Source organism: Hypanus sabinus, chromosome 25 (assembly GCF_030144855.1).
Source record: "Hypanus sabinus isolate sHypSab1 chromosome 25, sHypSab1.hap1, whole genome shotgun sequence".
Classification (NCBI taxonomy): domain Eukaryota; kingdom Metazoa; phylum Chordata; class Chondrichthyes; order Myliobatiformes; family Dasyatidae; genus Hypanus; species Hypanus sabinus.
Genome location: NC_082730.1, coordinates 298765 through 313742, shown reverse-complemented (window position 1 = coordinate 313742; position 14978 = coordinate 298765). Strand labels below are relative to the sequence as shown.

General features: G+C 44.6%; 1 protein-coding gene across 1 annotated transcript in view; it reads left to right on the top strand.

The window, feature by feature from the left end:
• Nucleotides 1–14978, top strand: part of LOC132381245 (calsequestrin-1-like) — a 55170-nt gene that overhangs the window by 22006 nt on the left and 18186 nt on the right. Inside the window, exons 4-6 of the mRNA XM_059950625.1 lie at nucleotides 1542–1653; nucleotides 9430–9503; nucleotides 14259–14389. Of these exons, the coding sequence (XP_059806608.1) occupies nucleotides 1542–1653; nucleotides 9430–9503; nucleotides 14259–14389 (317 nt within the window). The remainder of the gene's footprint in view (nucleotides 1–1541; nucleotides 1654–9429; nucleotides 9504–14258; nucleotides 14390–14978) is intronic.

The following is a 14978-nucleotide window of genomic DNA, read 5'->3' as shown; positions in this document are numbered from 1 at the left end:
TCTAGGACAAGAGGGCATGACTTCAGGTTTGAAGGACATCCATTTAGAACAGAGATGTGGAGAAATTACTTTAGTCCGATGGTGGTAAATCTGTGGAATTTGTTGCCATGAGTGGCTGCAGGGGCCAAGTCATTGGGTGCATTTAAGGCAGAGATAGATAGGTTCTTGATTAGCCAGGGCATCAAAGGGCATGGGAGAAAACAGGGGAGTGGATATGACTGGAAGAATTGGCTCAGCCCATGATTGAATAGTAGAGCAGACTTAATGGGCCAAATGGCCTACTTCTGCTCCTTGATTTTATGGTCTTATGGCCTTACCAACTCCTTAGTTTTTGTTTAAAATTTGAAGACTTCTGTACCAAACAAGGAGACATGAGGTTCCTTGTTGCCTAGGGGAATCGCACCTGGATCCCACCCACTTTCCAGATGATCCAGACAACATTCAGATTAAGGTTGAGAAGTGATAGGTACCATTACAACTACATAACTGCCAGACAAAGACCTTCTCCAACAACAGCGAGTCTAGCCACTGGCATTCCATTATTCAGTCTCTACCATCAACATCCTACGGTCACCACCGAATAGAATATCAACCAGATCACCCTATGACTATGGATAAACATCATAGCTCTAGGAGCAGGTCAGAGACTGGAGATCTTGTGGGGCGTGATTTAAATTCCAATATCCCATGGCTCTCCCCATTTACAGGTCATGAATGTGATTGATCATTCACCACTTGTCTGGGTAACTGCAGCTCCAACAACTCTCAAGAAGGCCAACACCATCCAGAGCAAAGGAGTCACTCTATCAGCTCTCTATCCAACTTCTAAATCATTCCTTCCCTCCGCCTCACTAAACACTCCCTCTCTCCAGCTTCCTAAATACTCATTCCTTCAGCCTTAAACAACCTCCCCATCTGCTGCCCTAAAAACTCCTTCCCTCCTCCTCCATAAACAACCCCTCCCTCCATCAACACACTGTGACTGCAATATGTACCACCTGTTGGAGTCACTCAGCCAGGTGACAAAGTAGAACAACCTCAAATCCATGGTTTAGGTATCTCTTCCCTAATTTAGTCTATAAAAGGAGCACTTGAAATAGATCTTCCAGTGTGTCTAACCAGGGTGGGATCTTGGTTGGTGTAATCCACACCGCTCCGACTCTTCCCCTCAGGCAGTGCCTTCACTATAGTTACACTAACCTTCAGAGTAGTCCTCCAGCAATGGATGTGTTCCAAGATCCCAATGTTCATGGAGTTCACCCTCCCAGACCCTCTTCCTACACATCCAAACAGGCACCCATCCTGATACCCTGTGCCCAACCCTACTGGGATATCAGGTATCCATTCTACAGGGTGAGAGCCTCTGGTTGCATGACCAACAATAATCAGTGCCTCATGTGGGAGTCCAGATATGTGGGTTGGTGATGATGGTGAGGGACTGGTGGAGAGCTGCAAAGGTGGAGGTGGAATTGGGAGGACTGAGTGTAGTTGACTTGTTTTGTGCTGTGATAATGATTGCTGACCTGCTGGTATTTCTAAAGGTTCTGGAAGACCCAGTGGAGATGATCGACGATGAGGATGAGCTAGAAACGTTTGAGGATAATGAGGATGAAATCAAGCTGGTTGGGTACTTCAAGAACGAAGACTCAGAACGTAAGATGTTAGCAGTCATAGAATTGCAAATGGCTGTTCCACCCTCCTGTCTGGTCATGCCAGCCATCTCAGCATTGCCATCCTACACCTTTGATTATCTTCCTCTGCAATACAGAGAGAGATCTAAAGAGTTACACATGTGATACAGGTTGATCATAGTGTGGTCTGACCCAAGAATATGTAAGATCAGAAATGAACACAACAATGCACTCAGTATGGTCTAACTGAAGGATATGGAAATCAGAACAGGACACCGTGCTCCCAATGTGATGTGATCCAGAGATATGAAGGTCAGAACTGTGCATGATGCTGCTAGTATGGTCTGACCCAGAGGTAGGGAGAGTAGAACTGTGCAGTGTTCCCTGTGTGGACTAACAAAGGGATATGGAGACCAGAAATGTACACGGTACACTGGTATGGTTGAACCCAAGGATTTAGATATCATACTTGCACACACTACACCCAGTCTGATCAAATCCAGCAGTCTGGAGACCAAAGCTGTGCTCAGTGCTTTCAGTGTGGGCTTGATCCAGGGGAGGTGTTCTGACAAGTTTGAAAGGAAGAACAGACAGAGCCATATAAATGAACATGGTGGGATTGCTCATTAGAAGTGCATCTGATTCAGTGCAAGAACCATTATGGATGAAGCAGATGGATGTGTCCTGTATAGTTTGTGGAATCATGAAGTTGTGGCCATCATGGAGACTTAGTTTGAAGAGGAATAGTACTGGGTTTCGATGTTATATACGTGATAGAGGAGATAATAAAAATGGGATAATTAGGGTTAGGGCATGACCACTCAAGGATAAAGCAGGGAATTTATACTTGGAATCAGAGGATGTGGGCAAAGTACTAAATTAATAGTTTGCATTGAGATTCACCAAGGAGAGTATATGGACGACAGTGAGATCAATGTGGGGAATTCTTCCATGCTGGGGCATTTTGAGATCAGTAAGGAGGGGAAGTTGGGTCTCTTGAAAAATAATTCCCCAGAGTCCGAAGAATACATCCCTGTTTATTGAAGGAGGCAAGAGAGGAGTTTGCTGAGGTCTTGACCTAGATTTTTGTATGTTTTCAACCCACAGGCAAGATCGCAGAGGACTAGTGAGCAGCTAAATTTCTTCTTTGGTCAAGAAGAAGATAGGGATAATGGATAATCCAGGAAATTATAGACCAACAAATCATATCAGTGGCAGAGAAGTTATTGGAAAGGTTTCTTAGAAATAGGATTTACACATGTTTCAAACTGCATGGCCTGATAAGGAACAGTCAGTTGGCTTTATGGGGGGCAGGTCATGTCTTTTGAGGTGGTAACAAAGGTAGTTGCCAAAAGTAGAACTCTAGATATTGTCTACATTGATTTTAGTTAGGTGTTTGACAAGGTGCCTCATGGTATGCTCATCCAGAAGATTAAGATGCATGAGATCCACAGTAACATGGCCATTTGGATTCAGAATTACCTTTTCCACTGAAAAGAGAGGTTAGTTTTTGATGTGACATGCTCTGGCTGGATATCCATGACAGGTAGTGTTCTTCAGGGATCCAGAGTAGGATATGAACTGTATGTTGATACCTATAAATAACAAAAGAGATGCCAGGATAGTGTTTGGCTCCTGAGTGCTATGGTCTAGGATGTCACTAAGTGGTTGCAGAATGTTCTTGAAGGGGAGGGTGAGCAGCCAGAGGTTGTGATACACATTGGTGCAAATGACATGGATGGAGAGGGGTAGAGGTCCTGCACACTAAGTTTAGGGAGTTAGGAAGGAGGCTGAAGAGCAGACCCTCCAAGGTGTTAATCTCTAGATTGCTCCTGATGCCATGAACTAGGGAAGGTCAGAAAAGGAAGACAGTACAGATGAATGAGTGACTAAGGAGATGGTGCAGGGGGCAGTGTTTCAAGTTCTTGGATCATTGGAACCTTTTCTGGGGAAAGAGTGACCTGCACAAGTGGATGGGTTGCACCTGAACTGGAGGGGAACCAATATCGTGGGAGAAAGGTTTGCTAATGCTGTTGGGGAGAGTTTGAAATAGATTTTTAGGGTGGTGGGAACTGAAGTGAAGAAGCAGAGCATGGGGCAGCTGGCACATAAGTAGAGACAGCTTGTAAGGAGTTTGTGATGAAGGATAAGCAAATGACAGAGCAAAGATGCAGTCAGCCAGATGGCTTGAGATGTGTCTATTTTAATGCAAGGAGTATGATAAACAAGGTAGATGAAGTTAGATCAATATGTGGAACTATGATGTTGTGGCCATAACAAAGACTTGGATGTCTCAGGGGCAGGAATGGCAGCTGAGTATGCCGGGCTTTAGATATTTCAAAAAGGACAGGTAGGGAGGCAAAAGAGGTGGGGGTGTGGCATTGCTAATCAGGAATAGCATCACGGCTGCAGAAAAGGAGGAAGTCTACTGAGTCATTCTGGGTAGAAGTCAAAAACAGGAAGAAGGAAGTAACTCCACTGGGTGTTTTTTATAGAGCCCCCAGTAGCAACAGAGACATTGAGGAGCAGATAGGGAGGCAGATTCTGGAACAGTGCAATAATAATAAGTATGTGTGATGGATGATTTTGACTTTCCTAATATTGACTGGCATCTCCTTAGAGAAAGAGGTTTAGATGGGTGGAGTTTGTTAGGTGTGTTCAGGAAGGCCTTCTGGCGCAATATGTTGACAAGCCAACAAGAGGAGAGGCTATACTTGATCTGGTATTGGGAAATGAACCTGATTAGCTGTCAGATCTCCTGGTGTGAGAACATTTTGGAGGTAGTGATCACAATTTTATCTCCTTTACTATAGCGCTGGAGAGGGCTAGGAGCAAACAATTTGGGAAAACTTTTAATTAGGGTAGGGGGAAATATGATGTTATTACATAGAAACATAGAAAATCTACTGCACAAAACAGGCCCTTTGGCCCACAATGCTGTGTTGCACATCTACTTACTTTGGAAATTACCTAGGGTTACCTATAACCCTCTATTTCTCTAAGCTCCATGTACCTATCCAGGAATCTCTTAAAATACCCTATCATATCCACCTCCATCACGGTCACAGGCAGCCCATTCCACGCACTCACCAATCTTTGTGTAAAAATCTTAACCTTGACATCTCCTCTATACCTACTTCCCATCAACTTAAAACTGTGCCCGTGTGTTAGCCATTTCAGCCCTGGGAAAAAGCCTCTGACTATTCACACAACCAAAGCCTCTCATCATCTTCTACAACTCTATCAGGTCTCCTCTCATCCTCTGCCGCTCCAAGGAGAAAAGGCCAAGTTCACTCAACCTATTCTCATAAGACATGCTCCCCAATCCAGGCAACATCTTTGTAAATCTCCTGTTAACACTTTCTATAGTTTCCACATCCTTCCTGTAGTGAGGTAACCAGAACAGAGCACAGTACTCCAAGTGGGGTTTGACCAGGGTCCTATATAGCTGTAGCATTACCTCTCGGCTCTTAAACTCATCCTAAGGTTGATGAAGGCCAATGCACCGTTTGCCTTCTTAACTACACAGTCAACCTGCGCAACAGCTTTGAGTGCCCAATGGACTCAGACCCCAAGATTCCTCTGATCTTCTACACTGCCAAGAGTCTTACCATTAATACTATATTCTGCCATTATATTTGACCTCCCAAAATGAACCACCTCACACTTATCTGGGTTGAACTCCATCTGCCACTTCTCAGCCCAGTTTTACATTCTACTGATGTCCCACTGTAACCTCTGATATCCCTCCAAACCTTTGTGTCATCAACAAATTTACTAACCCATCCCTCCACTTCTTCATCCAGGTTATTTATCATGAAGAGAAGGGGTCCCAGAACAAATCCCTGAGGCACACACTGGTCACCATTAGGCAGAAACTTGGGAGGATAAATTAGGAGCAGGTGCTCTCAGGGAAATGCACAGCAGAAATGTGGCAAATGTTCAGGGAACGTATGCATGGCATTCAGCATGTGTATGTTCCACTGAGGCAGGGAAAGGATGGTAGGATAAAAGAACCATGGTGTACAAAGGATGTACAAAATCTAGCTAAGAAGAAAGGAAAAGCTTACAAAAGGTTCAAGAAACTAGGTATTGTTAGAGTTCTAGAAAATTACAAGGATGCTGGGAAGGAGCTCAAGAATGAAATTATGAGAACTAGAAGGGGCCAGAAGAGGGCCTTGGTGAGTAGGATTAAGGAAAACCCCAAACCCCTACAAGTATGTGAAGAGCAAAAGGATAAGCTGTATGAGAATAGGAGCCATCAGGTGCAATAGTGGAAATGTGCATAGAGCCAGAGGAGGTAGCAGTAGTATTCACCAGGGAAAAAGACCTTTGCAATTGTAGGGATGACTTTCAATGGACTGAAACACTTGAGTGTATGGACAATAAGAAAGAGGATGAGCTGGAGCTGTTGAAATGTATTAAGCTAGATAAGTCACTGGGACTGGATGAGATATACCCCAGGCTACTGTGAGGAGACTGCTGAGCCTCCGATGATTATCTTTGCATCATCAATAGGGATGGGAGAAGTATCAGAGGATTGGAGAGTTGCAAATGCTGTTCTCTTGTTCAAGAAAGGGAGTAGATATAACCTAGAAAATTATAGGCTAGTGTGTCTTACTTCAGTAGTAGGCAAGTTTTTGGAGAAGATCCAAAGAGGCAGGATATATGAACATTTGGAGAGACATAATCTGATTACAGATAGTCAACATGGCTTTATCAAGGGCAGCTCATGCCTTACAAGCCTAATTGAATTCTTTGAAGATGTAGCAAAACACATTGATGAAGATAGAGCAGTGCATCGCATCTCTTAAACTCTATCCCTTGACTTATGAAAGCTAACACCCCATAAGCCTTCTTAACTACCCTATCTACCCATGAGGCAACTTTCAGGGATCTGTGGACATGTACCCCCAGATCCCTCTACTCCTCCACAGTACCAAGTATCCTGCAATTTACTTTGTGCTCTGCCTTGGAATTTGTCCTTCCAGAGTGTACTACCTCACACTTCTCCAGGCTGAACCCAATCTGCCACTTCTCAGCCCACTTCTGCATCCTGTCAATGTCTCTCTGCAATCTTCGACAATCCTCTACACTATCTAAAACACCACCAACCTTTGTGTCATCTGCAAACTTGCCAACCCACCCTTCTACCCCCACATCCAGGTCGTTAATACAAATCACGAAAAGTAGAGGTCCTAGAACAGATCCTTGTGGGACACCACTAGTCACAACCCTCCAATCTGAATGTACACCCTCCACCACAACCCTCTGCCTTCTGCAGGCAAGCCAATTCTGAATCCACCTGGCCAAACTTCCCTGGATCCCATGCTTTCTGACTTTCTGAATAAGCCTACCATGTGGAACCTTGTCAAATGCCTTACTAAAATCCATGTAGATCACATCCACTGCACTGTCCTCATCTATATGAGTGGTCACCTCCTCAAAGAACTCTATCAGGCTTGTTAGACACGATCTGCCCTTCACAAAGCCATGCTGACTGTCCCTGATCAGACCATGTTTCTCTAAATGCCCATAGATCCTATCTGTAAGAATTGTTTCCAACACCTTTCCCACCATAGACGTAAGGCTCACTGGTCTATAATTACCTGGACTATCCCTACTACCTTTTTTGAACAAGGGGACAACATTCGCCTCTCTCCAATCCTCCGGTACCATTCCCACAGACAACGAGGACATAAAGATCCTATCCAGAGGTTCAGCAATCTCTTCCCTTGCCTCGTGGAGCAGCCTGGGGAATATTCCATCAGGCCCCGGGGACTTATCCATCCTAATGTATTTTAACAACTCCAACACCTCCTCTCCCTTAATATCAACATGCTCCAGAACATCAACCTCACTCATATTGTCCTCACTGTCATCAAGTTCCCTCTCAGTAGGGAATACTGAAGAGAAGTATTCATTGAGAACCTCGCTCACTTCCACAGCCTCCAGGCACATCTTCCCACTTTTATCTCTAATCGGTCCTACCTTCACTCCTGTCATCCTTTTGTTCTTCACATAATTGAAGAATGCCTTGGGGTTTTCCTTTACCCTACTCACCAAGGCCTTCTCATGCCCCCTTCTTGCTCTTCTCAGCCCCTTCTTAAGCTTTCTTGCTACCCTATATTCCTCAATAGACCCATCTGATCCTTGCTTCCTTAACCTCATGTATGCTGCCTTCTTCCACCTGACTAGATTTTCCACTTCACTTGTCACCCATAGTTCCTTCACCCTACCATTCTTTATCTTCCTCACTGGGACAAATTTATCTCTAACATCCTGCAAGAGATCCTTAAACATCGACCACATGTCCATAGTACGTTTCCCTGCAAAAACATCATCCCAATTCACACCCACAAGTTCTAGCCTTATAGCCTCATAATTTGCCCTTCCCCAATTAAAAATTTTCCTGTCCTCTCTGATTCTATCCTTTTCCATGATAATGCTAAAGGTCAGGGAGCGGTTCAATCTTTCAAACTTGTTCAATCTTTCCTTGTAACTTAGGTGCTGAAACCCAGGTAACATTCTAGTAAATCTTCTCTGTACTCTCTCTATTTTGTTGACATCTTTCCTATAATTTGGTGACCAGAACTGTACACAATACTCCAAATCCGGCCTTACCAATGCCTTGTACAATTTTAACATTACATCCCAACTCTTATACTCAAAGCTCTGATTTATAAAGGCCAACATACCAAAAGCTTTCTTCACCACCCTATCCACATGAGATTCCACCTTCAGGGAACTATGCACCATTATTCCTAGATCACTCTGTTCTACTGCATTCTTCAATACCCTACCATTTACCATGTATGTCCTATTTGGATTATTCCTACCAAAATGTAGCACCTCACACTTATCAGCATTAAACTTCATCTGCCATCGTTCAGCCCACTCCTCTAACCGGCCTAAATCTCTCTGCAAGCTTTGAAAACCTGCTTCATTATCCGCAACGCCACCTACCTTAGTATCACCTGCTTACTTACTAATCCAATTTACCACCCCATCATCCAGATCATTAATGTATATGACAAACAACAATGGACCCAGTACAGATACCTGAGGCACACCACTAGTCACCGGATAATTAATCTAATCTAATTATTATAATTAAATATGAGGTATTGCATTTTTGGAAGTCAAATGTAAGAGGAAAGTATACAGTTAATGGCGGAGCCCTTAACAGCCTTAATGTGCAGAGGAAAACATGGATTCTAATCCTTAGCTATCTGAATATGGCCACCCAAGTGGATTGGATGGTAAGAAGGCATATAGCTTGCTTACTTTCATTGGTCAGAGGATTGAGGAAAAGCAAAGAAGTTATGTGACAGCTATTTAAAACAAAGCTGATGGAAGATCTGATTGAGGTTTACAAGATAATGAGAGGCAAAGATAAAGTAGAAAACCTTTTTACTGTACCATTTTTACCTTTTTACCTTCTCACCTTTTTACCTTTTTACTGTACCATTTAAGATATGGGGTGGGGTGGGTTGTAAGTTCAAAGAAGAACCGTAGGGACCAAATTTTGTTGTGCAGAGTGTTTTGTTGTGAGTGTATGGAATGCGTGGTCGGAGGTGGTGGTTCAGAAAGATATGACAGAGGTATTTGAGGCTCTGAAATGGGAATGGACAGATATGGGCAGATTAGTTTAATTAAACATCATAATTATTTTAGCACAGCATCATGGGCTGAAGGGACAGTCCCCTATGCTAATCTTTGTTCTGTATGGAGAGTGTAACTGTGCATAGTACTCCAAATGCATCAGGAGATAATAATTACCCTTCTTAATCCCCAGAGTTCAAAGCATTTGAAGAGGCAGCAGAAGAATTTCAACCCTATATTGCATTCTATGCCACTTTCAGTAAACGGGTGAGTCTGGAGCTGCTGGGTGAACTGAAGCAATCGTTTCTGGTCACTGATAGTGCTGACATGCTGTCTGACACACGGCAGTGCTGCATATTCAGCCACAGTAGTATCAAGGGTGAGCAGTGCTGGGGAAATGGCAGTGAGGGAATGCTACACTGTTGGAGGGGTAGTGAGGTAGCTCCACACCATGGGACAAAACTCCATACAGTGGGAGGGACAGTGCGAGTGTGCCTCATTGTGGGATGAACAGTGTGGAAGAACCACATTGGGGAAGGGTAAAGATTGAACTAGGGGGAGAAGGGGGTGGGATAGTGCTGTGGGCAGTGAGGGAAGCATGCTATGGGAATGCTGCACTCTCAGAGGGGTGGTGAAGAGGGAGTGATGCACTTGGAAAGGGGAGGTGAGGGTGGGCTACAGACGGAGAGACAGAAAAGAAAATCTGAATCATAAGAAGGGATTTGAGGAAACTCTGCACTGAACAGAATTGATGCAGAGCAGGAACTTTCTGTTCAAGTCCATAGCTCTTTGAAAAATAGCCACATCATTTGAGGGGGTGTTGAAGAAGATGTATGGCAGGCTTGTCTGTATTTGTCCAGGCTTTGACCTCAAGGCTCAGAAACTTCTCTGAAACAACAGAGTTACAACTGTATAAATCTATCTAAACCACATCTGGAGTATTGCATTCAATTTTGGTAGCCCTATTACAGGAATGATGTTGGGGCTTTGGAGATATGATTTGAGCATTTGGAAAACCATGGCCGACTTTGGGACAGCCAGCATGCTTTTGTGTGAGCAATTCATGCCTTACGGACTTAATTGAGTTTATAGGGAGGCAATGAAGATAATTGATGAAAACAAGGCAGCAAATGTTGCTTACATGGATGTTAGAGAGGTGTTTGAGAAGATCCCCCATGGGAGGCTCATCCATTATGTCGAAAGGCCTTGATAGAGTGGATGTGAAGAGGATGCTTCCTTTGGTGGGAGAGTCTAGGACCAGAAGGCTCAGCCTCAAAAAAGAATGATGTCCATTTAGAACAAAGATTAGGTGGAATCTCTTTAGCCAGAGGGTGGTGAATCTGTGGACTCATTACCAAAGGCGTCTGTGGAGGCCAGGTCACTGGGTTCATTTAAGGTGGAGGTTGATAGATTATTGATCAGTCATGGCATGAAAGATTATGGGGAGAAGACAGGAGAATGGGACTGAGATGGAAATAGATCAACCATGATAAAATGGCAGAACAGACTCATTTGTGGCAAAGTTTGCGGATGATATGGAGATAGGTGGAGAGTAGATAGAGGGGTAGAGGAAGAAATGCGATTGCAGTAGGACTTAGACAAATTGAAAGAATGGGGAAAAAAGTGTCAGATGGAATATAGTATTGGAAAATGTATGATAACACATTTTGTATAAACAATAGTGCAGACTATTATCTAAATGGGCATAAGGTTCAAACATCAGAGGGGCAGAGGGACTTAGAGTCCTCGTGCAAGGCTTCCAGAAGGTTAATTTACAGGTTCAGTCGAGAGTAAAGACGGCAAACACAATGTTGGCATTTATTTCAAAGGGAATATAATATAAAAGCAAGGAGATAATGCTGAGCCTTCATAAGGCAGAGGTCAGGCTGCACTTTGTATTGTCAACAGTTCTGGGCCTCATATCTCAGAAAGGTTGTGTTGTCATTGGACTCAATCAAGAGGAGGTTCACAAGGATTATTCTGGGAATGAAGGGGTAAACATGAGGAGCATTTGGCAGCTTTGGGCCTGTACTCACTGGAATTTAGAAGAATGCAGGAGGATCTCATTGAAACCTAGCGATTGTTTAAAGGACTGGATAGGGTGGATATGGAAAGGATGTTTCCTATGATGGGGGTATCCAGAACTAGAGGGCACAGCCTCCAAGTTGAGGGGCGACCCTTTGGAACACAGGTAAGGAGAAATTTTTGGGCCAGAGAGTAGTAAATCTGCAGAATGCTCTGCCACAGACTGCAGCGGAGACCAAGCTTGTGGTATATTTAAAGCGGAAATTGATAGATTCTTGATTGGTTGGTGCATCAAGGGATATGGTGAGAGGTCAGCTGTATGGAGTTGAGTGGGATATAGAATCAGCCATGATGAAATGGCGGAGCAGACCTGTTGGACTGAATGGCCTAATTCTGCTCCTATGTCTCATGTTCTTATGGTCCCTGTCTCCTTGTACTTTCTCCTGCAACTGTAGGAGGAGCAAAATCAGTCAGACACTTTTAACCTCTCCTTGCTTCAGTCTGATGTACCACCTCATGCTTTTAGAAGACATAAAACCATAGAACACTACACTACAGCACAGTACAAGCCCTTCAGCCCTCCATGTTGTGCCGACCCATATAATCCTTAAAAAAAGTACTAAACCAACACTACCATTTTTCTTTCATCCATGTGCCTGTCCAAGATGCTCTTAAATTCCATAACTTCTGCCACCTGTATAATCCTCCGTAACTTCCGCCACCTCCTACAGGATCCCAGCACCAGACACATCTTCCCCTCCCCCCCACTCTCGGCTTTCTGCAGGGATCGCTCCCTATGCGATTCCCTTGTCCATTCATCCCCCCCATCCCTCCCCACCGACCTCCCTCCAGGCACTTATCCCTGCAAACGGAAGAAGTGCTACACTTGGCCCCACACTTCTTCCCTCACCACCATCCTAGGCCCCAGACAGTTCTTTCAGGTGAGGCAACACTTCACCTGCAAGTCAGCTGGGGTGATATACTGTATCCGGTGCTCCCAATGTGGCCATTTCTACATTGGGGAGACCCGTCACAGACTGGGAGACCATTCCGCCGAACACCGGCGCTCAGTCCTCCAGCAGTGGTGGGATCTCCCTGTGGCCACACACTTCAATTCCACAGACCACTCCCACTCCAATATGTCTGTCCATGGCCTCATCTACCGTCAAGATGAGGCCACACGCAGGTTGATGGAGCAATACCTTATCTCCTGCCTAGGTAGCCTCCAACCTGCCGGCATGAACATTCAACTCACAGACACCCGTTGATACCCCTGCCCCTCCACCCCATCCCTATCTATTATTTTAGTCTGGTTCTCTTTCTCTCTCTTTTCTCCCCCTCACTATAATCTCCCCCCCAGCCCTACCTTTCTTTCTCTTTTATTTCCCGTAATTCTCCACCTTCCCCCAGCCCATTTCCCTTCAGCCTATCATTTCCCAGCTCTCTACTTCATCCCTCCCCCCACTTCTTATCCCCCCTCAACCATCCCATGTTACTTCACTCCTGATGAAGGGTTTCGGCCCGAAAAATCATCACTACCTCCTCCCATAGATGCTGTCTGGCCTGCTGAGTTCTGCCAGCATTTTGTGTTTTTACTTATTTCCAGCATCTGCAGATTCACTTGTCTTAAATACTCCTAATGTTTTAGCCTCCACCACCATCCCTGGCAAGTCATTCCAGGCACTCACAACCCTCTGTGTAAAAAACTTACCCCTGATGTCTCCCCTAAACTTCCCTCCCTTAATTTTGTACATATGCCCTCGGTGTTTGCTGTTGGTGCCCTGGGAAACAGGTACTGACTATCCACCCTACCTATGCCTCTCATAATCTTGTAAACCTCTATCAAGTCCCCTCTCATTCTTCTACACTCCAAAGAGAAAAGTCCCAGCTCTGCTAACCTTGCATCATATGACTTGTTCTCCAAACCAGGCAACATCCTGGTAAATCTCCTCTGCACCCTCTCCATAGCTTCCTATAATGAGGTGACCAGAATTGAACACACTATTCTAAGTGCAGTCTCACCAGAGATTTGTAGAGTTGCAACATGACCTCTCTACTCTTGAACTCAATCCCCCTGTTAATGAAGCCTAGGCCTTCTTAACTAGCCTATCAACCTGTGCAGCGACCTTGAGGGATTTATGGATTTGAACCCCAAGGTCCCTTTGTTCATCCACACTCTTAAGTAACTGACTATTAATCCTGTACTCAGTCTTCTGGTTTGTCCTTCCAAAATGCATCACCTCACCCTTGTCCAGATTGAACTCCATCAGCCATTTTTCTGCCCAACTCTGCAGCCTGTCTATATCCTCTTGTAACCTTCGACAACCTACAGCTCCATCCACAACTCCTCCAATCTTTGTGTCATCCGCAAACTTACTCACCCATCCTTCCGCCTCTACATCCAGGTCATTTATAAAAATCATAAATAGCAGGGGTCCCAGGACAGATCCCTGCGGCACTCCCCTAGTCACCAACCTCCAGGCAGAATACATTCCTACCACAACTACCGTCTGCTTTCTTCCTTTAAGCTAATATCATCACTTCTGTCATTAGTGTCTTATGTCTCTTGTTTTCAAGTTCTGTCTAACAATATTGACATCAGCTGAGTTAGAGCCCGAGTTTCAAAACTGTCCTGACCACTTCCCATAACTAGCTTGAAAGTTAGTGCCATGCTGTCTCCTGTTGAGATGGCCATTACCAGATACTTTGCAAATGTACTTGTCATTTTGTCAGCCTGTGTCTGAATAATGACCAGATCTCACTACATACAGATACAAAATTCTTCATTTGTTGAGGAGTTCTGAATGGAACTGAAGATTCTACAATCATTGATTGTTAGGCTGCAAGATGGGAGGAATGCAGGGAAACTGGGAGGGAAGCACTTCCAAGGGGACCGGCGATGGTTGTGTGTGAAATCACTGAGGGGCAGGTAACAGAGTAAGGGACATGTTGCGCACCATAGTTAAGAGCTCCAAAGTCTCTCTCTGCTTTATATAGGTGGCAAATAACCTGGACCTTAAAATGAACCAAGTTGACTTCTATGAACCATTTATGGATGAGCCAGATACAATTCCAGGAAAACCCTACACAGAGAAAGAAATTGTCGATTATGTCATTGAACATAAAAGGTGAGCAGAGGGCAGAAAGCAGAGGGATCTTCACTCTATGTCTAACCCATCCCTGGGAGACACTGTAGAGGGAACTTCACTCAGTGTCTGAACCATACTCTGTCAGTGTGTGATGGGATAGTGTAGAGAGAACAATACTTTTTGTCTGATTTGTGTTCTGGGAGTGTATAATGGGACGGTGTAGAGGGAGTTTCATTCTGTGTTTAATCCATCCCCTAGGAGTGTGAGATAGGACAGTGTAGAGGGAGTCTCAGTTTGTGTCTAATCCTCCCCTGGGAATGTATGATGGACAGTGTAGCGGGAGCTTCATTCTGTGTCTGACCCATGCCCTGGGAGTGCGTGATGGGACAGTGTAGAGGGAGTCTCACTTTGTGTCTAATCCTCCCCTGGGAATGTATGATGGACAGTGTAGCGGGAGCTTCATTCTGTGTCTGACCCATGCCCTGGGAGTGCGTGATGGGACAGGGTAGAGGGAGTCTCACTCTGTGTCTAATCCATCCCCTGGGAGTGTGTGATAGTACAGTGTAGAGGGAGTCTCACTTTGTGTCTAATCCTCCCCTGGGAATGTATGATGGACAGTGTAGCGGGA